The 24,712-nt window shown below is 46.8% G+C and overlaps 1 protein-coding gene across 2 annotated transcripts in view; it reads left to right on the forward strand.

The window, feature by feature from the left end:
• GTF3C1 (general transcription factor IIIC subunit 1) overlaps positions 1 to 24,712 on the forward strand; it is an 82,497-nt gene that overhangs the window by 21,448 nt on the left and 36,337 nt on the right. For both annotated transcript variants that reach the window (XM_077275291.1, XM_077275289.1), the window contains exons 13-22: positions 56 to 159; positions 6,456 to 6,628; positions 9,994 to 10,272; positions 17,252 to 17,397; positions 20,589 to 20,686; positions 20,849 to 20,945; positions 22,903 to 23,080; positions 23,163 to 23,292; positions 23,971 to 24,103; positions 24,219 to 24,297. In XM_077275291.1, coding sequence (XP_077131406.1) covers positions 56 to 159; positions 6,456 to 6,628; positions 9,994 to 10,272; positions 17,252 to 17,397; positions 20,589 to 20,686; positions 20,849 to 20,945; positions 22,903 to 23,080; positions 23,163 to 23,292; positions 23,971 to 24,103; positions 24,219 to 24,297 — 1,417 coding nt within the window. The remainder of the gene's footprint in view (positions 1 to 55; positions 160 to 6,455; positions 6,629 to 9,993; positions 10,273 to 17,251; positions 17,398 to 20,588; positions 20,687 to 20,848; positions 20,946 to 22,902; positions 23,081 to 23,162; positions 23,293 to 23,970; positions 24,104 to 24,218; positions 24,298 to 24,712) is intronic.

Here is a 24,712-nt window from a genome sequence, read left to right on the forward strand (position 1 = left end):
CCTTATTCATAGTTTGTGTGGTCTTAACTAAAAGCTGTTGAAAATGATTTGACAGGTGGAGTTTGTTGTGCATCCGTCAATCAATCCAAATGATCCGTTGGTGAAAAGCGCTATTGAGCAAATCCGTTTCCGGATTTCAAACTCGACATCAGGGAATCGGTAAGTGAAAGCAAACTTTATTTTGTGAACGATTACTCAGTAAGAATGCATGAACATTATGGAGAAAGGAGGTTTGGCTTTAAAGGAATCTTTTGTACTTTTCGGACTACAGGACGCACCTTACTAGAAGTCGCCCCCCAGATTTAGACAGCAGAAAATAGGAAAACACATTTCTTTTGCCTCATTGGGGGACACAGAGCATGGTGTATGCTGCTGCCACTAGGAGGCTGACACTAAGTGATACAAAGAAAGTTCTCTCCTCCCCTGCAGTATACACCCTCTGCTGGCTCTCAGCTAACCAGTTCTTGCTAAGTGTCTGTAGGAGGCACACGGGTCTGCTATATTTAATTCTTAACATTTTTTTACCTGGATGAAGGGGCGACGGATCCTTTCAAGGTTCCGATCCCTCCGAACCAACAGCTGGCGAGCACGTGGAGTGTCGCCTCTCCGTATCCTCTCCTGCGACGTGGGATACCACGTCTTGGCTGATTTTTAGGGGCGACGGGTCTCTTAAAGGGCACCAATCTCCCCACACCATCAACAGACGAGCACATGGAGTGTCGCCTACATGTATCCTCTTCTGCAGCCAGGCCTAATGCCCGAAAACCAGCCCTGTCCACCAGGATTGAACCCCTTGGATGCACAGAGGCACCCTCTGTTTTGGCGTCTGTGCAGCCCCCACTGCTCCACCACTGTCTAGCGGATGAAGCAAGGAGGCGAACGGTTCCTCTCCATCTCCCTAGGAAAGGGCGAGTGGATTGAGGGTTTTTAACCTTATCCCTGCACCATCTAAAAAGATAACCAGCGACAGCAGCACAACGGAGATACCTGCATACAGCGAAGGTACCTGCAGCATCATCCGAAGGACATCTCCAGCCTCTCAGGGTAATCACTGAGAAGGGGGGGCTCTGAGCAGTTCGGACACAGGCAGCAGACTTTTCCTGGTGGGGGGGGTTCCTTTTTTTTCAGGCCTGGGCATAAATTTAGTCCCCGACTTTGGCCTTGTACAGGCCGAAGCTCCGTCCCCGCTATGGTCCCGCCCACTTTTCTGGCGCTTCTCGTTCTGAAGAGGTGCCCATGAAATCTCGTCTGCCATCTCCCTACACCCTGTGGCAAGCTGACAGCCTCCTGCTTGCCCTGACAGCGATGAGGAGTGTGATTCTCATGGCTGGGACACATGACCTGGGTAAGGAGCGCTGCCATTAGCTCTGTCTCTCTCCCTTTCAGTATCCTATCCTCTGTGAGAACCCTGACTAAGGGTGGCACATAGAAGTACATCATGTCCCAGCCTCAGGCACCTAAAAAGGCCCATAAGACTCTTACAGTCTTTTTCACTTCATGTAACTTCTGCCAGTCTGCCTTTCCAAAAGCTCAGAGCTCGCCACTCTGTAAAGCCTGTGACCTCAGGAGCCCTCCGCTGACACTGAGCCCAGTGTCCTTAGTCCCCCTGAGTGGGTCTCGTCTCTGTCGCAATCTATGACTTCTCTGGCCAAAGTGCTTGAATCCTTCAGTGTTCCTTCTGGGGATCGGTGTGTTCACTCGTCTGACTCAGAGGGACCCTCCCCTGCACGGGAATAGTCCACTAGCAGGGGCCACACACAGTCTAGAAACATACAAGCGTCTAAGAAATGGATCCGTAGTACACCTCCCGTACAATCACATGCCCTAGCTTCCAGACGTTGGTAGCAAACTTGATTCTGAGTATGAATCGGATGTCTCTTCAGATCCGGATTCACCAGACTTTCAGAGGACGGTTGATTCTGTAAATGAGGTCGTCAACCAAACTCTGAAGGTTGGTGAAGACTCCGGCTCTGCGCCGGATCACTCTGTGTGCTTCAAAAAAGCTTAGCATCCTCATAGAACATTCATCATTCACCCGGAGTTTCAGGATATAGTTAATCGGCACAGGGAGGGACCGGATAAGCGCTTTACAGGACAAAAACTGCTTGAGGCGAAGTACCCTTTCTCAGCTGATCTGAGAATAGATTGGGCCGAGTCCCCTTGTAGTAGACCTGCCAGTCTCTCGCCTGGCATCCAAAACCCTTCTATCCCTGCTGGATGGATCATCTATTAAAAAACCCACAGACCGCAAGATAGGAAATTAGGCTCGATCTGCCTATGAGGTCTCCGGTGCGGCTCTGTGTCCTTCCTTTACTGCAGCGTGGGTAGCTAAAGCAATGGTTTCCTGGTCAGAGACCTTGGCTAATTCCTTTCACAGCAGTAATCTTTCTCCAGAAGCAGCGCAGCTGGCTAACCAAATTTCTCAGGCAGGAGATTACCTGGTACACAATACTTTGGATGCAGCCAACTGTGCAGCTCTATCGGTGGCAAATGCCATCGCAATCAGACGATCTTTATGGCTCAGAAAATGGAAGGCGGATTCTGCGTCAAAAAAGACTCTGACATCTCTTCCTTACTGGAGTGGGCGTTTGTTTGGAGAGAAGCTGGATCAGCTTATCTCGGATGCTACGGGAGGAAAGAGCAAATTTCTTCCCCAGCAGAGGCTTAGGCGTCCTTTTCAGCGTCAACAACTAATCCGTTTCCGATCCTTTTGCGCCAATCAGGGTTGGTCCACTACCAACGCCTCTTCAGGATCAGGACTCTCTTCTCGCACGAACAGAGGACCCCAGGCATCCTTTAGGTCCAATCAGCAATGGAAGGGTCGGCCCAAACAGTCTGGATCTAAGGGATCTAGATCCCACAGATTTTCCGCCCAATGACTCATGGGGTTATCCAGTCGACACCAGCAGGGTAGGTGGTCGCCTACTTCTGTTTCGTCACGTCTAGCTCTGTCGTTCATGATGAATGGGTCAGCGACCTGGTGTTTTCCGGATACCCAGTCTTCTGACTTTTGGTTGGCCCACAGCTTTTGTATCTCCTTCCTGTACAGTCCATGCTCTTGCACTCTCAGGCGTGGTCGTCCTGCCCTGTCTGGACGACCTCCTAGTCAAGGGTCCGTCTTTCCACAACTGCGCGGAGTCCGTTCGTATCACTTGCGATACTCTTTCTCGTCTGGGTTGGCTGATAAGCTTAGCCAAGTCTTCCTTCATTCCAGCCCAGCAGATACCTTTCTAGGCATGACCCTGGCCTCCTCCCGAGGGTTGGTGATTCTCCCTCAAGACAAAGTCCTAGCTCTTCAGCAAGGCACCCGTGCACTTTCTCGGTCATTCCCTCATTCCATCCGCTTTGCGATGAGGGTACTGGGAAAAATGGTGGCAGCAATGGAAGCGGTTCCTTTCGCACAGATGCACCTCCGTCCCCTACGGCATGCTCTTCTAGCGGCTTGGGACAGGAACCCATTTTCCCTCGGCTGTCGGTGCTGCCTATCCCTGCGGGTCAGGCAGACTCTCAGATGGTGAACATTGAGTTCTTCCCTCAACCAGGGAAAGTCCTTTCTCCCAGTTCAATGGCTAGTGGTGACTACCGGTGGCAGTCTTCTGGACTGTGGAGCAGTTTTTCGTCACCACACCACTCAGGTCCACTGGTCATCTCAGGAATCAAAACTTCCAATCAATGTCTTGGAAATCCGAACGATATGGCTAGCACTAATGCAGTTTCATTATCTCCTATAGGGTCACCCCATCCGAATTCAGTCGGACAATGCCATGGCTGTGGCATACGTCAACCATCAAGGGGCTTCCTGCAGCAGGGTGGTCATGTGCAAGGTATCTCGCATTCTTCGATGGGCAGAGAGGAACCACTCGGTAATCGCAGCAGTACACATACCAGGCGTGGGAAAACTGGGTGGCAGACTTCCTCAGCCGCCAGGGTCTCGCCAAAGGGGAGTGGGAACTTCATCCAGATGTTTTCAAACAGATCTGTCTTCTTTGGGGGACCCCGGATGTGGATCTGGTGGCGTCCAGACTGAACGCAAAGTCTCCAGGTTCATAGATTGGTCGCGAGATCCAAGAGCCATTGGAGTGGATGATCTGCTTCTTTCGTGGCGACAGTTCTGTCTTCCGTATGTTTTCCCCCCACTGCCGCTTCTTCCGAGAGTCATTGGAAAGATCAAGGCGGAAGGGGCCCAAATGATCCTGGTTGCTCCAGATTGGCCATGCCGGGCGTGGTTCGCAGAGTTGGTGCGCCTCGTCACCGACTTACCCTGGCGACTGCCGGATCGTCCAGATCTGCTGATATACCACCAGAACTCAGCGGCCCTGTGTTTAATGGCTTGGCAGTTGAATCCTGGATTCTGACCCAGGCTGTTTTTTTCACAACAGGTCGCGTCCACAATGATCAGTGCTCGTAAGCCTGCGTTGGTTAGCAATTATCACTGTACCTGGAAGATATTTTTTGCTTGGTGCAAAGATCGTGGACGTCTCCCCTATTCCCACCATTTTAGAGTTCCTACAGACCATTCTGGACTCAGGCCTGGCGCTCAGCTCACTCAAGGGCCAGATATCTGCCTTATCGGTCTTATTCCAACGTAGAATTGCGACAAAACCTCAGGTGAAGACCTTCATTCAGGGGGTTACCCATGTGCTTCCCCCCTATTGCATGCCTTTAGACCCTTGGGACCTTAACTTGGTCCTGGGAGTCTTACATGAAGCTCCTTTTGAACCGCTTCAGGACATGTCGCTCACCTTTCTCTCCTGGAGAGTTGCTTTTCTCATGGCAATCACATCAATCAGGCGGGTTTCAGAGCTGGCTGCTCTGTCCTGTCGGGCGCCTTTCCTTATTTCCCATCAGGACAAGATTGTCCTCAGGCTGTCCCCATCCTTTTTGTCCAAGGTTGTCTCATCCTTCCACCTTAATGAGGACATTGTTTTTCCTTCATTTTGTCCGACTCCAGTCCACGGGGTTGAAAGGGCTCTCCATACTCTGGATGTAGTCAGAGCTCTGAGAAGTTACGCATCGAGGACGGTGTCCTTCCGAAGGTCTGATTCTTTGTTCGTGCTTCCTGAGGGGCACAGGAAGGGCCTAGCCGCTTCAAAGGCCACGATAGCTAGGTGGATTTGTTTCACCATTTAGGAGTCCTACCGCATCAGAGGTGAGCCTATCCCAGCAGTGATCAGAGCGCACTCCACTCGGTCAGGCGTCGGTGGAGCAGTTAAGGTATCAAAATGTTACCTGCTGGGGGTGTGTAGTTACTGCCAGGTGGTGCGGTCAGAAAGGAGTGCTGAGTCCTACCCCGCAGTCTATAGTGACTGAGGGTTTTTGTGTATACATGTTTGCTGCATGGAGATTTTGATCCAGGAGAATGTCAAATAGGCTATATATGGATTTTTACTAGTCCCCATACCCCCTCTGGCTGGTGATATAATCTGACCTTATACATTCTACTAACAGGGAGGTATTATTCTGGACGCACAAGGTTTTTGTTAACATTTTTCCTTTATATTTTCTTTGGGACATTTGTTATTCCATAGCCATTTGCTTGCCATATATTTTATGACACTCATTACTTTCCTCCCAATTTTCTCCGTTTTGGTGCAGGTTTCTGTTTCTATGTGCTGTCCCCTCCCTCGTTTTTTCTTGGAGGTTATTTTCTATTCCCCCTGCCTTTTTACATTATATTCTTTCATGGTTTTTATATTGTAATAAATAAAAGATACACATTTTATCCACTTTCCTTTGTTTCTGGACACTTCCTGCTGTTATGGTTCATCACATATCAGTGTGGTATATAATTATATGAACAATGGCCTATGTCTCCTGACCTACTGAGAAATACGTCTGGCCTAATTAAGAAAAAATGCTGTGTCGTCATGTATATATCATTAATTGTTGGTCAGGTTTTTACATGAGATATTTTTTAAATGTTATTATCCTATAGCACTATATTAAAAAAGCTAATGTTCATATGTAGTAGTTTTTATTCTGGCCACAGAGGCTATCGTAGAGATCACTTTTTAGCAATCATGCCACATTTCTTTTAAAGACGAGCATGATATCAACTCTATTCTACAGTTGGAGACAGATAACTCAGGATCCACCATTATAATTGATGATGGGGGAACATTTGATCTCTCCCATCTTCCTGCACATATCACAGCATGCCCACAACAATCCTGTAGAGTTAATACATCCTATGAGTTTTGCTATGTCTAATTGTCTGCTATAACACAAATCTCTGGAATTGCTCATCCAAATGCCCAGGTACAATTGATGTACTCTCAATAATGTCAAGAAATTGGGAAAATCTATAAAAAAAAATAAAAAAAATTATAGTGATAAATTCCCTTTAGCACAACTCGTTTGTCTATCAGAATGTTTTTTCTAATGTACACATTGAAGACAGATGAAATTGCTACATGTTATGTGTGTTGTGTTACTAACTTTGGGACATTGCACAGGTCACGCTCACCTGTAGGACAGTCGGGACCTGGCAGACCGGAGACCGATGATACATCTAAAGGAAAGCAAAAGGAAAAACGTGGTGCATGTCTGGGTGACACTTCAGAAAATCCTCTGAAACCAACTGATCCAATGGAAGTGACACAGTTAAAAAATTACCATCCTGTTATAGGTATTCTTTTCAGTTTTGTTTTGTTTTTTTTGTTCATAGAAAACATAAGACTTGTCATCTGTAATGCAGTGTAGTTTAATAGGCTGAACATGTGCAGGTCCTTACAAGCTCTTTCTACTAGAGCTTGTAAGCACTGCTCTGAGGCTGCGTGGATCGCTCCAGTGTCAAATCTGCTTTATATAGCACCAATGGAGAGCACAGCGTTCAGGCCAGCGCTGCAACAATCTTAATGTTTACACCTGTCAAGCAGGAGCACACAGCCCACGGATGCTGGAAGGCTGGGGTGCGGCGTGCTCCTGAAGATTGATGAGAAAAGTTCAGTACTTTTCCATTCATGTTCTTGACCTGATGGTAAGACTTGTATACGCAAAGGACAATGCCTAAATCAGGGAAATATAATTGCAATAGAAGGAAAATTAGTAACTGTGCCCTCACACATTGGTTGTAAGCTGATGTTGATGAAGCCGGACAACTATGTATATGTGTGGGGTAAACCAATTCTTCCCCAACAGCAGATGGCAGGGAGCAAGGATTGGGTATTTTGATTGTGGTCTTTGTTTCTGGGGAACAAGTCGTTATCAGATGTGTCTGGCTGTGGGTTACTCTCTCTCCATTAATAACACCTGCACACATAGCTGAGCAGAAGGAACCAAGCTTTCAGGCCACGCTAGTTACCATGGCCATTATAAGCCCATAATTTAAATCTTCAGACAAATATGTAATATCTATGTTACATTTTTATATCTTTTGTGGAAAAATGGATTCCCGTGGGAGACAAAGTTATATGTAATGTCCAAATTTTCATTAAAGAGGCCTCGTTTTTATAATAAGGAGCAATGTAAGATCTTGTAAGATGGCCACCGGACAGGTCCATAAGGGAAGACCTGCATCATCGAGGTTGGTAGCTTCAGTGATGTAAGCCTGGGAAAGCAGGCTCCAGCACATATAGTGCCGAGGGAGTTAATAGGGCATATCAGGGCCAACTTTACGAGCAGTCAAAGAGATCGATGGGACTGACTGCTCACATCCCCGGGGGCATGGTATGGCAGATAACATGGAGATTAGTTGTCTCATTTGGTGCCTGTGTCTGGAGGTGTGTATATCTCAAATGTGTTGGTCTTTGCTGAGGACTCAAGAACTGGACACTAATCCAAGCGGGTGAATCTGCAATATTGTGTGGACTATTTTCTTTTTGTTCTCACTTTGTGCCGGAAAAATGGCTGTCTTTTTGTTTAGCTTCCTGAGCAGTTTATGAAGTCTTAGTAAATCAGCCTGGACTTTTTAGTGAAACCGCTTCCCGTGCCTACCTCAACTGCAGCCGAGTGAGTAAAAACCCTACAGTCTTCAGATGCAAATCATTCCCAAACTGTCCATCAGCCAGCTGAATGTTAATCCTGGTCTTGTATGTAGCTTGTATACTCGCAGAGCACTGACACCAGCTAATGACAAGTGTATGTACTGGTATTCATCTCAGAACCTCATCAGTTCTGCCGGCTCAAAAGGGGCTTCAAATGTCAAAATTACTATGAAAAATAGCTGTAAATGACAAAAATTACAGAAAAATCTCTGAATACATCTGAATCACCTAATAGCTTATTACATACATCCGGTTGACTCATCTTCAACTATGTACGGACACCCTATGGTAATGGTGGACAACTGGTGGCGAACAGATGGGGAACCCACCCTGAGTCCACATGTTCCCATTCTATCTCCTGCTATTTTAGCTTTGTAGGAAGCTCTGTCATTTGACCGTGAGGTGGCAGCATCATACACACACCGGGCAAAAAAGAAATGGGGCCAGTATAAGAAAGGTGACTGCGGGGGTGGTGTAATTTGGGGGCAGTAGACTTCACGGTGTATCAGGACCATGCAGCTGCTGCGTTGTCTATGGGGTGCATGACTGCCCACGAAGGACAGCGGCTGTCAGATTAGTGGTTATCACACTATATGGGGGAAGGTCGCTTGTTCCATTACGTAGTTCTAATAGATTGATTTAGATGCTTGTGGTTGTGCTGCAGAGTCCTGGACTGTGATCGGTCTATTGTAGAAGTGGAGGTGCGCTATAAATGTAACGTGTAATCATATGGAGGAAGACGAGAGCTGAACCCAAAGCCATGACAATGGAGTAGGTTGTCCTCAAAGGCTGGGATAATGACTTTACCACCTTTAGTGATATTTTTAGAGTCCTACAGTAGTGTTCAAAATAATAGCAGTCCAATATCACTAATCAGAGTAATCACTGGTTTTGGTATAAATTATATTACCACATATCAAACAATTTACCAGACTGTGCATTCATGTTCTGTAGGTTTTTGAGTCTGTGTATTAGAGTAATTAATTAAAAGGGGTGTTCAAAATAATACCAGTGTGGAGATCAATCATTCTGTGAAGTAACAGCTGTGAATCAGGTGGCCCTTATTTAAGGGTGAAGCCAGGACATGTTGTACATTCATTTCTCCTTGAAAGCCTGAGAAATATGGGTCGTTCAAGACATTGTTCAGAAGAACAGCGTACTTTGATTAAAAAGTTGATTGGAGAGGGTAAAACTTATAAAGAAGTGCAGACAATGAGAGGCTGATCAGCTAAAATGATCTCCAATGTTTTAAAATGGAAGCCAAACCAGAGAGACGTGGAGGAAAAATAGAGGACTACCATTCTAATGGATGGAAGAACAGCCAGAATGGCAAAGGCTCAGCCAATGATCAGCTCCAGGATGATCACAGACAGTCTCAAGTTACTTGTGAGGGCTGTGTTAGAAGACGCCTGTGTGAAGCACACCAGTAAATGAGCAAAATATGGGTTCCAGTCCAACAGACTTGAGGTTATAGAGTGGCCAGCCCAATCCCCAGACCTTAATCCAATATAACACTTGTGGGATAACATTAAAAATGACGTTTTTGAGGCAAAGTCAACAAATTCCAAAAACTGTGGGATGTAGTCCGAGCATCCTGGGCTGGAATAACAGGTGACAGAGGCCAGAAGTTGGTTGACACTATGCAACATAGATGTGAAGCAGTTCTAAAACAAACTGTGCGTAACAACTAAATATTGGGTTAGTGATTCACAGGAATGCTAAATCCACAAAAAAGTGCATATTGTGAGTTTATAAAGACAAATGCAGACACGGCTATATTTTGGAAAAGCCAAATGTTCATTTTTTCCTTGTTTTCTGTAAAGTAGTTAAAAATTATATACATTTCTCTTCATGTTTTGAATTAGAAAACAGTGTGCAATGTTCCCAATGCTGGAAATGAAAAATAGTATAAAGATTTTGTGACTAACTCATGTATTTGAACACCCCATTATTTTGAACGCTATACCTTTTTTTCTGCAGTAATGTTTTTGTTTTTGCCCCAAAACAGTTCCTGGACTTGGACGTACACTTGGGTTTCTTCCCAAAATGCCACGCCTAAAAATAACCCATATGTTCTTATGGTATATTGTATATGGTCATTCGTTCCACAAAACACCACAGCAGCCTAAAATACCTGATCCCAACCCCATCACTGAGTGCACTGCTGAATGTGAGACTACAGGGCCACCGGTCGGCTGCCCCACAGACTGCGCACCCGCGGCACATGCCAGCACTATGGATGATGACATGGTACCGTTTGACCAAGGAACAGAGAGCACCGAACAAGGTATTGTGTGACAGCACTTCATTTTGTACATCATTGCTCTACGACTAATTTCCCTCCCTTACTATAATTTTTGGCTTCTCCCCCTTTATATTCATATTACTCTGTCGCCTCATTGGGGGACACAGGACCATGGGTGTTATGCTGCTGTCCACTAGGAGGCGACACTATGCATAATCTGAAAAAGATTAACTGTGGCTCCTCCTGTGCAGTATACACCCCTGGACGGCATCAGCCTTCTCCAGTTTTTGCTTAGTGTCGCAAAGGAGGCACACCTAAAGATTTTTACTCTGTTTTACTCCGTTTCCCGTTTTTTCGACGGGATTACAGATGAAGAAAAGAGGGTCTCCTGTGAAACCCCCGGCATGGCTCCTTCCTCGGCCCCCTATTATGGGGTGCCCAGTTGAAGTTGAGATGGCTATTCCCCATGCTGCTCCTTCCCCAACCCCTCGGGTGTTGGTTCGAAGTCGAGACCCCCCTCCTTCCCCAATTCCTTTTGGTTTCTGGGTTGAGGTCGAGGCGAGGATAAAGGCCCCTGATGGTGACAACAGCACCCTCCCTATCCCCCTCTGGGGGTATTAGGTTGAGACACCTCAGGTAGGGCCTGTACAGGCAGCATCCTACAGCTCCCAGCAATGGGCCAGCATACTGCGCCTGCATCCAGGGACCCCAGCCCAGCTGCGGGCTCCTGTTGGGGCCGGGGGGAGTGCAGGCAGGCATGGCACATACAGACACAGGGCTCTCAGCGTCCCTGTCTCTGTGGCAGCACCAGCTCTCTACTGCCTCAGGGGGACCCCTCACCGGGCTCCCCCTTCCGCTATAGCCCCACCGCCATCCTGCCTTCAAATCCGGAGGGGTCCGGTTCAGATCCGACCCCCTCCCGGACTTTCGCGCCGGCCTGGAGCCCTTCTGGGCCTCAGGCATCTAATTTAGGCCCTGGCTCCGGCCTAGCTGAAGCAGCAGCTTCCTCTCCGCCCCCCGGCCCGCCCCCCGGATGACAAATATGACACTCTACAGTGTCATACAAGGGGCGGATCGAGACAGAAAGAGCGGGGTTTTTTATAGCCTTGCCGCCTTTTTCCAGCTCTCCGCCCCCTTCTCCTCCTCTCTCCTCTGTCTCTGCAGCCATTTTCGGCTGCAGATTAACCCTGCATCTCCCGGTCTGCAGGACCAGGACCAGGCAGCCAGTCTCCGGGGGGCACAAGACTGTGGATCTTCGGCGCTGGACCTCGGGGCACACTGGTGGGGTAAGATCACAGCTGGGTTATTTTTACTCAGCTGTGAATCCATATTACCTACAAGACTCACCTGTAGGTTCTCTACCCCTGTAAGGTCCATCTGCTGGCAGCACCTCTGCTTGGTGCACTATACAGGGCTCAAGGTCCGAGAGAACCAGGCAGATCTGCTATTATGCATTCTGCACAGCCTGCGGGACCGCTCTCCCCAGTAGTAGCACGTACCCGCATTGTCAGAACTGTATACAACCTAATGTGTCACTTGGTGTCTATTGCCACGCCGGAATGGGCTATCAGCTCTCGCAATCTATGACGCAGTCTATAGATAACCTAACTTTCACATTGCTTCAGGCTCTGCAGGGTCATGCCCCGGCTATGACCGTTACCCAACAACGGGAGAGCTTGACTCAGGAACAAGATGACCCTGGCACATCCACGTCTAGGTCAGGACGCAAGCGGATCCATGGATCAGGTCCATCTGTGTCATCCCATAGCACACGGTCATCCCCCTCTAGGGAGAGACACCGTAGCTCCAGGTCATCTAGACCGTCCCATTTCAGGGACAGACAATGCAGATCTCCGCAATCCTCAGAGAAGGCCTCCTCCCCAGCCCAGCAGGGGACGCCTCAGTGATACACAGGATTCGGAAGGCATCTGCGACTCTGACTCGGACAGAGAAACGAAGGAGTCCCTGATCCCAATCCCTCCTATCAATACAGCGCTAGTTGAGGACATGATATCGTCCATCCATCGGGTGCTGGACATTTCTGATCCGCCACCAGAGGTCACAGAACATAAGATTTCCTTTGAAGGACCTCTGAAGCCGCCTAAGCTCTTCTCTAACCACCAGAGTTTAAGGCGATCCTTAAAAAAAAAACAAAAAAAAAAAAAACAGCTCTACAGCCTGAGGAAAAAAATCGCTAATCGCAAATATCTGGGGGCGAGGTACCCCTTCCCACAGAAGGACACCAAGGAATGGACAGATCCACCTGAAGTGGATTAAAAGTCTCCAGGCTAGCAGCACAGACTCTCCTTTCACTGCCAGATAGCTCAACCCTCAGGGACGCAGCAGACCGGCAGGTAGAACGCATGGCTCGTTCAATTTTCGAGGCAGCGGGGGCAACCATGGCTCCCGCGTTCGCCTCAGCTTGGGCTGCCAAGGTCAGCCTGACCTGGGCAAAGAATTTACAAGCCTTACAAGCATCCGCTCCTGAACTGTCGGACCAAGCGGTTCAAATTGCAGTTGTAGCAGATTACATGCTCCATGCAGCTCTGGTTTCAGCAAGGGGAGTCGCGGGGATAGCATCAAACGCCATCACGATTCGGCGTATCCTCTGGCTGCGGGAATGGAAAGCGGACGCAGCCTCAAAGGAGTCCCTCACGCACCTCCCCTACCTCAGTGGGAGTCTTTTTTTCGGTGAACAGTTGGACACTATGATATCCAACGCCACAGGGGGTAAGAGTACTTCTCTTCCCCAACTGAAACCTAAACGCACTTACAAGAAGCGTAACCAAACTCGATTCCGATCCTTTCGGAATTCCTCCGGCTGGTCCGTCTCACGTCCGGTACAAAATCGTAACCGTTCCCCACGCAGGGACAACTCACGATCGACGCAAAGGTCGGACAAGACTTGGCAGTCCAAAGCAGGCCAGTCTAAGCCCAGAGGAGGAAGATCCCAGACTTCTCCTCCTCATGACTCACGGACTCCGGAAAACACCACACCAACAGGTGGCCGATTTTTCGCAAAACCGCCAGCCAAAGCTCGACCCTACCACCAAGTGGTCTCCTCGCTTTATTAATCAGGAGTCATTGTACCGGTACCCACGACCGACCGCTTCCGAGGGTTCTACTCCAATCTGTCGTAGTTCCCAAGAAAGGAGGCAGCGTACGGCCTATACTAGACCTAAAACAGCTCAACAAATATGTACGGGTCCGTCACTTCCGCATGGAGTCCCTTTGGTTCATCTTGCGTCCATGGAGAAGGGAGAATATCTCGCCTCCATAGACAGACATACGTGCATATACCCATTGCACCTGCCCATCAGAGGTTTTCTCAGGTTAGCAATAGGCCAGGACCACTACCAATTCGTGGCTCTCCCCTTTGGACTCGCCACGGCTCCCAGAGTCTTCATCAAGGTCATGGCAGCAACCACGGACGTCCTGCATTCCAGAGGCATAGTAGTCGTTCCATACCTGGACGACCTACTCATCAAGGCTCCCACCTTAAAGGAATGCGAGCTCAGCGTCTCAATCACAACCGATACTCTCAGTCGCATGGGCTGGTTAATCAACCTACAAAGTCATCACCAACCCGAGTCAGTCCCTGACTTTCCTGGGAATGTTATTCAACACTTCCAAGGGTCTAGTGTTCCTTCCCAAGGATAAGGCACTGGCCCTCCGTCTAGCAGATGAAGAAAGAGGGTCTCCTGTGAGACTCCCGGCATGGCTCCTTCCTCGACCCCCTATTATTATTATTATTCAACAGTTGAAGTTGAGATGGCTATTCCCCATGCTGCTCCTTCCCCAGTCCCTCGGGTGCTGGTTCGAAGTCGAGACCCCCCCCCCCCCCCCTTCCCCAATTCCTTTTGGTTTCTGGGTTGAGGTCGAGGCGAGGATAAAGGCCCCTGAAGGTGACAATAGCACCTTCCCTATCCCCCTCTGGGGGTATTAGGTTGTGACACCTCAGGTAGGACCTGTACAGGCAGCATCCTACACCTCCAAGCAATGAGCCAGCACACTGCGCCTGCATCCAGGGACCCCAGCTGTGGGCTCCTGTTGGGCAAATGGTCCTCGGCGGAAGCGTCCATGCCCATCAACGTCCTGGAGATGCGTGCCATCCTTCTGGCATTGAGGGCTTTCCATCACTTACTGGCAGCCTCTTACATCAGGATACAGTCGGACAAAGCCACGACTGTGGCATATGTGACTCATCAAGGGGGGACCCGCAGTACCCAAGCGATGAGGGAAGTGTCACATATCCTCCGCTGGGCGGAGGACACAGGGTCGGTCCTTTCGGCGGTCCACGTTCGGGTGTGGACAACTGGGAAGCAGACTTCCTCAGCCGACAAGGAATAGACTCGGGAGAGTGGTCTCTCCATTCCGAAATTTTTCAACAGATCTGTCTCCGCTGGGGGACCCCGGATGTGGACCTAATGGCATCCCATTTCAATGCCAAGGTCTCCAACTTCATTGCCAGAACACACGATCCGTGGTCGCTCGAAGCAGACGCTCTGGTTCAGGACTGGATTCAGTTCCAGCTTCTGTATATTGTTCCACCTCTCCCTCTGATATCCAGAGGGTGAGGAAGATCAAACAAGAGGGAGTTTCAACCACCTTCATTGCACTGGACTGGCCCAGACGCACATGGTACGCCGACATCGTACAACTCACAGCAGACGCCCCCTGGCGTCTCCCCGACCGCCACGATCCTCTATCACAAGGGCCGTTCTACCACCAGAACTCAAGGGCTCTCAACTTGATGGCGTGGCCCTTGAGACCTGGGTTCTGACCCAGGCAGGGTTCTCGACAGAGGTCATTGTAACCATGATCAGAGCACGGAAATCAGCCTCTGCCAAGATTTATTACCGTACCTGGAAAGTTTTCTTTACCTGGTGCGAATATCGTGGCCAGGTTCCACTCCCTTATTCCCCACCCAAAGTTCTTGGTTTTTTCTCCAAGCGGGTCTGGAGGCCAGTCTGTCATTGGGCTCGCCTAAAAGCCAGGTGTCAGCCCTCTCAGTGCTTTTGCCAAAAGCGCATTGCTACCAGGCCGCAAGTAAGGCCTTTCCTTCAGGGGGTTTCCCGATTGGTTCCCCCCTACAGGCGACCACTAGAAACGTGGGACCTCAACCTGGTCCTGACAGCATTGCAGGAACCACCCTTCGAACCCCTTAAGGAGGTCCCGCTCCGACTTCTTTCCCAGAAGGTGATTTTTTTCCTGGTGGCACTCACCTCGCTACGCAAGGTGTCTGAACCGACAGCACTCTCATGCAGACGGCCTTTTCCTGGTTTTTTCACCAGGCCAAGGTAGTTCTTCGTACAGTCCCATCCTTCCTTCCGAAGGTTGTGTCAGACTTCCACCTCCATGAGGAAATTTCACTACCATCCCTTTGTCCGGTTCCGGTTCATACAGTGGAGAAGGCTCTGCATACGCTTGACCTTGTCAGGCCTTTTGCGTATATACGTGTCTAGGACTGCGTCCTTCCGGAGGTCTGATTCTCCTTTCCTCCTTCCGGAACGCGGCCACAAGGGTAGGCCAGCTTCCAAAAGCTACTCTTGCCAGGTGGATCAAATCCACCATACAAGAGGCGTACCGCCTTAAGAATCCTCCTCTTCCAGCCGGTATTACGGCACACTCTACACGGGCGGTAGGGGCCTCCTGGGCCATTCGGCACCAGGCTTCGGCACAACAAGTGTGTAAGGCGGCCACTTGGACTAGCTTACACACATTTACCAAACACTACAGGGTTCATACCCAGTCCTCAGCGAGCCTGGGTAGATGTGTCCTGCAGGCGGCGGTGCCCTAAGTGTACGGGCCTGTCTGCACAATATTCGTCCATTGCTTCCCACCCAGGGACTGCTTTAGGACGTCCCATGGTCCTGTGTCCCCCAATGAGGCGACAGAGTAAAGGAGATTTTTGTGTACTCACCGTAAAATCTCTTTCTCTTAGCCCCAATTAGAGGCTAAGAGAAAGAGATTTTACGGTGAGTACACAAAAATCTCCTTTTTTGTACTTTGGGAACTGGTGAGCAAACGGGACAATGTTCTTCAAATATTAAGCACCTTGTTATTTAACTCTTTACCGACATATGACGTGCTGGTACATCATGTCGGCTCCCTTACTTTGATGCGGGCTCAGAAACTGAACCCACTGAGCCTGCATGTTTCCTGACAGATGATGGCTGTATGATTCAGCCATCATCTGCCTCGAACTACCATGAATGGAGCAAAGCTGCTCCTGTAGCTTTTAACCCGTTCAATTACTCTGTCAATCTGTGACCCCTACACGTACAGTTCACGTCCCATCAGTTGTAGACCTCTTTCCTTGTCATGATGTTAATCCTGTGAAGGCCAGCTCGTGAATGGTGTCATAGGAGACCGCTTTTTTTACTATATGTAGCAGTGCTGTAGTATTGCTGTACATAACACAAGCGATCAGACAGTCGCAGGTTCAAGTCCCCTTAAGGGACTAACAAATGCAGTAAAAAGTGATATTTTAAAAAATATGGAAAAATAAAAAGAAATTCCAATCACCCTCTTTTTCCCCCATTAAAAATTACGGGAAAAAAATACATGTGTATCTCCATATTTGTAAAATTCTATCAAAATATAAAGTTATTTAACCAAATCAATAAACTGCTTTGGAAGAAAAAAAAATAAAACTCCAGATTTTCAGGGTTTTTGGCTGACATAACAGCGCAAAAAAGTTACTATGAGAGGCAAAAACAAAAGCACAAAAATGGAAAATCGCCTGGTTAGGACGGGGGTAAAGTTACTGTTATATTGTCCTTGCCATTTTGGCGCAGCATGATCTGGTAGAAGGCATCCTCTGAGAGACCCCCATGGCGCCAGTCCAGTGCAGACTGTGGAGATCGAGATTCCGGTCCCTGGTTTTAATACCACCTTGAATGCCCACCATAGAATAGAAGTACATTTCTTATACTGCACCGCTGCTCTTGAATGATACGTCGTGGGAATGCGTCATCTAACCGCCATGACATTTTCTATCACATTGTTTCTTTTCCAGTCTATGTAGATGAAGTGTCTTGGCTGAGGTGTGTGCCACCTGCTACAATACACTCTGAATTTGGACCAGGCTGGGTCCTTGTCAACGATTTACTTCTCTGTCTACCACTCTCCATCTTCATTCAGATAGTCCAAGTCAGCTACAAGGTAAAGTCCATCACAGGAATAATAGTGGACCGGCTACTGGGTTACGATGTGTAATACCATGATCTCCATATCCTACTAGTGGAAGGCAGCTATTAGAGTGGACATAAGAACCTGCAGTTGGTCTCCTGCTTTGTCAGGAATCCTCTTCTGGAGGGTGGGTGGGTCGCTTGTAGTACAGGCATCCAACACTTGGTGAATGTTGGTGGAAGCCTTCTGCATCAGTATGTCATCCCACATTGGGGAAGGTTGCATTTGACTCTGAAGGTTTTATGTCTGATTTTTTTTCAACTCGTTGTTCAATTTTTGCCAACTTTTTGATGTCTTATTCACTTGAACAACATGCGGCTATGACATTTTGTTTCTTTTGGGGGGGGAAGCCTTGGAAACATTTGTAACAATGGAGTACCCAAAAGAAACCTGAATTTATTTATAATAATTTAGGGCCCGATTCATAGTGGTGAAAAATGAACAAGGTCCAATCAAGTTCAACCCTTCTCCACCAATTGTACACTGCTAAAAAATAAAGGGAACACTAAAATCACACATCCTAAATATCACTGAATGAAATATTCCATGAATGAAATATTCCAGTAGTAAATCTTTATTCATTACATAATGAAATGTGTTGAAAACAATGAAACCTAAAAATGATCAATGTAAATCACAACTAATATCCCACGGAGGTCTGGAGTTGGAATGATTCTCAAAATCAAAGTGGAAAATGAAGTTACAGGCTGATCCATCTTCAGTGAAAATGCATCAAGACAAGGAAATGATGCTCAGTAGTGTGTGTGGCCTCCACGTGCCTGTGTGATCTCCTTACAATGCCTGCGCATGCTCTTTATGAGGCGGCGGATGGTCTCCTGAGGGATCTCCTCCTAGACCTGGACTAAAAGCATCCGCCAACTCCTGGACAGTCTGTGGTGCAATGTGACGTTGGTGGATGGTGCGAGACATGATGTCCCAGATGTGTTCAATCGGATTCAGGTCTGGTGAACGGACAGGGCAGTCCATAGCCTCAATGTTTTCATCTTGCAGGAACTGCTGACACACTCCAGCCACATGAGGTCTGGCATTGTCCTGCATTAGGAGGAACCCAGGGCCAAACGCACCAGCATATGGTCTCACAAGGGGTCTGAGGATCTCATCTCGGTACCTAATGGCAGTCAGGCTACCTCTGGTGAGCACATGGAGGGCAGTGGGGCCCTCCAAAGAAATGCCACCCCACACCGTTACTGACCCACTGCCAAACCGTTCATGCTGAAGGATGTTGCAGGCAGCAGATTGCTCTCCACAGCGTCTCCAGACTGTCAGGTCTGTCACATGTGCTCAGTGTGAACCTGCTTTCATTTGTGAAGAGCACAGGGCGCCAGTGGCGAATTTGCCAATCCTGGTGATCTGTGGCAAATGCCAAGCGTCCTGCATAGTGTTGAGTTGTGAGCACAACTCCCATCTGTGGATGTCAGGCACTCAGACCTTCCTCATGGAGTCGGTTTCTTACCGTTTGTGCAAACACATGCACATTCGTGGCCTGCTGGAGGTCATTTTGCAGGGCTATGACAGTGCTCCTCCTGTTCCTCCTTGTACAAAGGCTGAGGTAGGTCCTGATGCTGGGTTGTTGCCCTCCTACGGCCCCCTTCACGTCTCCTGGTGTACTGGCCTGTCTCCTGGTAGCGCCTCCAGCCTCTGCACACTACGCTGACAGACACAGAAAACCTTATTGCCACAGCTCGCATTGATGTGCCATCCTGGATGAGCTGCACTATCTGAGCCACTTGTGTGGGTTGTAGAGTCCGTCTCATTCTACCACGAGTGTGAAAGCACAACCAACATTCAAAAGTGACCAAAACATCAGCCAGAAAGCATTGGTACTGAGATGTGGTCTCTGGTCCCCACCTGCAGAACCACTCTTTTATACGGGGTGTCTTGATAATTGCTAATAATTTCCATCTGTTGTCTATTCCATTTGCACAACAGTATGTGAAATTGATTGTCAAACAGTGCTGCTTCCTAAGTGGACAGTTTGATTTCACAGACGTTTGATTTACTTGGAGTTATATTCTGCTGTTTAAGTGTTCCCTTTATTTTTTTGAGCAGTGTACATTCTTTGTCAGTAAATCATCAAAGCTTTCAATTCAGAATTCTGGTGTAAAAGCTTCAAAAAGTTGCAAAATTTAGGTGCAGCTCTGAGTTTTCACACCAGTTTCTCCCAGCTGCACCAAAATGAACTGAGGTGGGGCAGGACAGGGACTCAGCAGGGGCGTGACGCTAAATTCTTGACGAGGTGCGGTGGTTCCGTACGCCAGAAATCTCACTCCAGTTCCTGACTTAAGAGGGAGATTCCTGGTGTAGCGTATGGAAGCACATGACAGTCCACTTGTTAGATGCTCAAGATTCATGAAGACACACACACCTCTTCATGAATCGGGAGCGTCTGACTCCAGTACGTCCCCTCATCAAGAGCGGTGTGAACAATGCCTTGATTAACTGGGCCCATTGTTTATTTATTTGTACCTTCAATCTCCTTCAAAGATCTCTCCATTCATAGCCAGACCGGTGTCTTTCTATCGAGGGTGTGAGGCGAGGCAGGAAATTTGCTGCAGCTTGTTTCATGCACAATTTCTCTGTTAAAATTTGCTGGTAGGAAATGAATGAATTCCCAGATAACTCCATGAGTTCATGAATGGTCCAATGGCAGCAGATGTTCCAGAATGGTTTGTTGAACTTTCATCACGTTTCATCAGTTAGGGTGGTCAATTGTAGTAATAAATGCAAAATAGGCAAATGATGAAACTCTTGAAAGGAAAAAAAATCACTAAGAGTAAACTCAACCCTCCCCATCAATGTCGACTGCGTACTGACTCAGAAGAGTATTTCAGACATGCACCTGGCAGGAGAAACCCAAAGACAATATCTGTTTTTTTTGGGGGGGTATCGCGTTGTGTATCTATAAAACTATGTTCGCTAAGTATTAAATGGCAATGGGTTATGTGATTTGAATCTAAAATAAATTAGAATTTCCACTTTTACTTTTATTGGTGTTTATCGATTACTGATAAAGAATATTACAAACGCAGACATTTGGGAGCGTGCACACAGGCAATTTTGTGTGTTTTTTCATGTTTTTTTTTTTTTTTAAAGCTTAGAATATTTACTTGCAGAACATAACGATTTTCTTCTATATTTTTTAGGTTGACGACCTTGATGGCTATTTAAATGATCCAATTAAAAAGCACACGTTGATCAGGTACCTGCCCCGATCAATACGACAGCAACTGCTCTATAAAAGGTTTGTGGAACTATCTGTGCTAAAATGTGGAAATTTGGTTTAAAAATATTCTGCCCAAGTTAATTTAATACAATTACTATATAAAAGTGGCACCCTTAAGGGGGCAAATATTATTCATCTTTCTCTCTTTTTCTTATGGCTGTCTTTTTTATTTTTCTTTAGGAGATATGTCTTCTCAGTGTTTCAGGGACTACAAAAATTAAACTGGATGGGTCTGCTACAGTTCGGGCCAACTGAAAAATTTCAAGACAAAGATCAGGTAGGTTAACACTGCTGTCTGTGTGAATATGCTTTACGTATGTGAGCTGGATGACGCCAGCTTACTTTACATATATACATACAGCAGATGTATTAGACGTCGCTAATTTTTTAAATAAATATATTTCTAAATGTGCTATTGTGAAACGCAAATAAATCAAACCATAGATGTCCATAAATTATGTGTAATAATGAGAAATGACGCAGAGAAATGTGTTGAGCACGTGAAGAAAAAGAGGTGCATAAAGCCATGGAAAGTCATGACACCAGCAGAAATCTATCAGTGATTAGAAAGCAATCCTGCCACTTAGTGAAAACTAATATCATCTGGTTCAGTTGATGGCCTATAATATATATAGTCTGCTCAGATTATGCCAACATAGAACTCTTTGGATACCATAATACACACCATGTTTGGAGGCCAAAAGGCAACCAGTTTCTCCATACAGAAGGCGTCTTGAAGCTGTCCTCAGCAACAAAGGCTTTTGAACAAAGTATCAAATAAATTTCAATAAGCGTGGTCAATAATTTTTCCCTCTGTTATTTCTCATTATTACACTTTGCTTAAACACAGGTAATCCCTGCATGCGTTACGGCTGGTGAACAACCACGTGACATGCAGGCACGGGGACTTGAATATATTTATCGAGCACGCCGAAGACACTTGGTTAGCACTTGAGCATGCTCAGATAACATCTTATCTGAGCACGTTCGACCATCACTAATGTGGGCTAAAAATATTTTAAGATGTAATCTTTTATTTTTTTGCTTAACATAATAGTCATTTCCGCCGTGCCTTCTGCAGTCTATCCACTATGGCCTTGCACTATGCCCAGTTCTCCCTGCTAGGAGTGGTTGGCCTACCAAAATGTCATCGAGAACACAAGAACAAAATATCCAAGGTGTTACAAAGGAAACCACACAAACCTTTAAGGAGCTATACGCAGGACTTTTAAAGGGAATTTGTCAGCAGGATCAGCCCTCCTAACCATCTATATGGGCATGCAGGTCATAGGAAACGGAATAACATGATACTTTGATATCTGTGATCTGATAACTTAGTCCACAGAAATGTAAATGATCTGTTCAGGACTATGGGCCGGACAGAGAGATGCACGAGAATCGGCCTCCAGGAGCTGTGGTATGATCAGACCATGTTCCTGTGCGGTCAGGCACAGACATTACACAGCAGGGGCACATTTATAAGATTATCTCAGCACAGGAACATTTTATTTAAACACATTTAATTGTGGAAATTATTATTATTCCAGGATCTAGTGATTAAAATTAATTTTGTTCGTGGGAAAAACCCTTTACGTAAAACAACTCTTCAAAGTATGCAGGAAACAATAACCATGAAGCTGAAACAGTACCTGAGATTCCATACTCATGATCGCATTGCTCATCACACAGTCTCGGAAGTGACGCCGGTAAATCAGGGAGATGAAGCGTAAATGCTGGAATGATGGCCAGGAGTCAGACTATGCTCCAGATATTGTAGGGCCACCTCATCGTACTCTATAAAAAATCATAGCTTATCTCAGAACTTAAGGGGCTATCAAAACAAGGGGGAGTGACGATACCACAAGAGAGCTCCCCATATTCCCCCAAACAAATAAACCTCACAAGAAAAAGGTCCAAACATCCATGCGCAAAAGGTAAGTATCAATAGTATATATACAAAAAGAGCCACTGGAATCCCTGGCTCACCATCTCACACAGTAAATCACTAACGTTAGTGACATCAGCCCCTACTTTTGATAGCCCACCAGGGAAGAGTCAGTTATCATGAAATCTATTTCTCCTACTTTCTGTTATCTAACCCTGGGGAGCCGCCTATAATTGGGTTCGTCCTATAGCCCGAAAAATGGAGGGTTTACTGAAGGTAAAATCCCTCTAGAAGGTAGAATTCTGCTGTAAAATTGATATAAAGTGTTTCTGTCCTTTCTTCTCCTAAGGTATTTTTGTATGTGAAGAAAAATGCCACCATTGTGGACACCACGGTGTGTGAGCCTCACTACAACATAGCCCAGGCGAGTCATCCCTTCGAGAAGCGCTCTTACAGCTTAGAAAGTTTCCAAGATGTGGAGAATTATTGGTTTGACTTGCAGTTTGTATGTCTGAATACGCCTCTAGGTAAGCCGTATCCTCAGGGGGACAGATGCCTACTAATGGAAACCTGCGGGTCTAATGACCACTGCTTTGTACTTGGCTTTAGGTGTCGTTCGTTGTTCTCGTGGAAAGAAGGCAAATCCCCAAGATCAAAGCGTGTTAGAGCCAGAGATGGAGGTGGAGCAGGAAGACAAGCAAAATCTGGAGCGGAAATTTAACATTCTGGATATTATCCCGTACGTCTTCATATTCCACTTGAAAAATTAACCCATTGTTTTATGAGTTGCTTACAGTGGTTGCCCAACAAAGTCCATTTTAATCAATAGATCTTGGAATAATATGTTTCCACTCCTTCAGACTCCAGTAGTGTAGTGCTTTACATCACTCTATCCATTGCTTGGCATTGTGCTTGGTGATGTAAGGTTCGCATGTAGCTGTTCGTCCATAGAAACCTATACCATGGACCTCCTGGGGGATGGGGTGGAGGGTGCACTGGTTTTTCCTGGTAATACCATATAACATTTGGACTGTGCAGTTATGCAGTCAGCAGAGTGTTGGTGACTTTAGTGCACTCGGTGACCCCGTTCTGTATTTTTACATGGTCTGACCCTTTGTGGCCGAGTTGCTGGGCAGCCGGTGGCACCAAAGACCCTGCAGTGCGTCTTCTATGCCCCTCCACATTGTTTTGTGTCATTTTAAAAAGTGGTCAACACCTGTTAACATTTCCATAATTCATAGTGGAGTGAAAACCTTTCTGGATATATTGTATCCTAAGTACCAGGGCCCAATCAATGGAAACTTTCAGCCTTGCAAATCATTGGAACTTTTTTGGTATGCATAATATTGCCATTGGGTGGAGAGCTCGTTAGTCTTTTATGACTTACACGGGTTACTTACTGTATTTCCCATTCCAGGGGCAGCAGGGAAGTTGTGGATGATGGCACCGTTCCCGGAGATGGATTAGGAGCCGGCGGCCTGGACTCGAGCTTTTACAGTCATCTAAAGCGAAATTGGATTTGGATCAGCTATATCATTAACAATAAGAAGGTCGGTTGTGATTGGTGTTTACAGCCCTAATTTGCATAAATGTTAAGTTACATTATCTTATTTCATGTACTTTGCTGCACAGCTTTGAGAAATTGTGATTCTTTTTTCTTTAAAGAACTCGTCTTCACAAGACAGGCTTACTGTGAGACTCCAGACCTTCCTGAATAAGCATAATCTTCCCTTACGCTCCCGAGGTAAATGCTTTGCTGTGATTTCATTATAACCTTAGAGGGTTCTGTCTCCTGAGCAGCTCACCGCTCTGCAGTCTTCTGACTTCCTGGTTTCTGGGAGGGCGGGCCCTTTATCCTGATTGACAGTTCTGGTTAGTAGCAGAGTTGTAGTATTAGTAGAACTTGTGCTGAGCTTTATGGTTCCGCTATAAATGCTTTCTTCTGGAGTATGTACTCTATCACTATATTTACATACAGCGGATCTAAAGCATCTACACATCCCAGGTTTTTGTCATGTAAAAAACAAATATTTCCCCAAAAAAATTATTTCAGGACTCTTTCCACCTTTAAGGTCACCCATAATCTGTACAAATCAATTGAGAAACATATGGAAATCATTTTGATGGGGAAATAAAAATACAAATAAAATTGATTGCAA

Source organism: Ranitomeya variabilis, chromosome 7 (genome assembly GCF_051348905.1).
Source record: "Ranitomeya variabilis isolate aRanVar5 chromosome 7, aRanVar5.hap1, whole genome shotgun sequence".
NCBI classification, from domain to species: Eukaryota; Metazoa; Chordata; class Amphibia; order Anura; family Dendrobatidae; genus Ranitomeya; species Ranitomeya variabilis.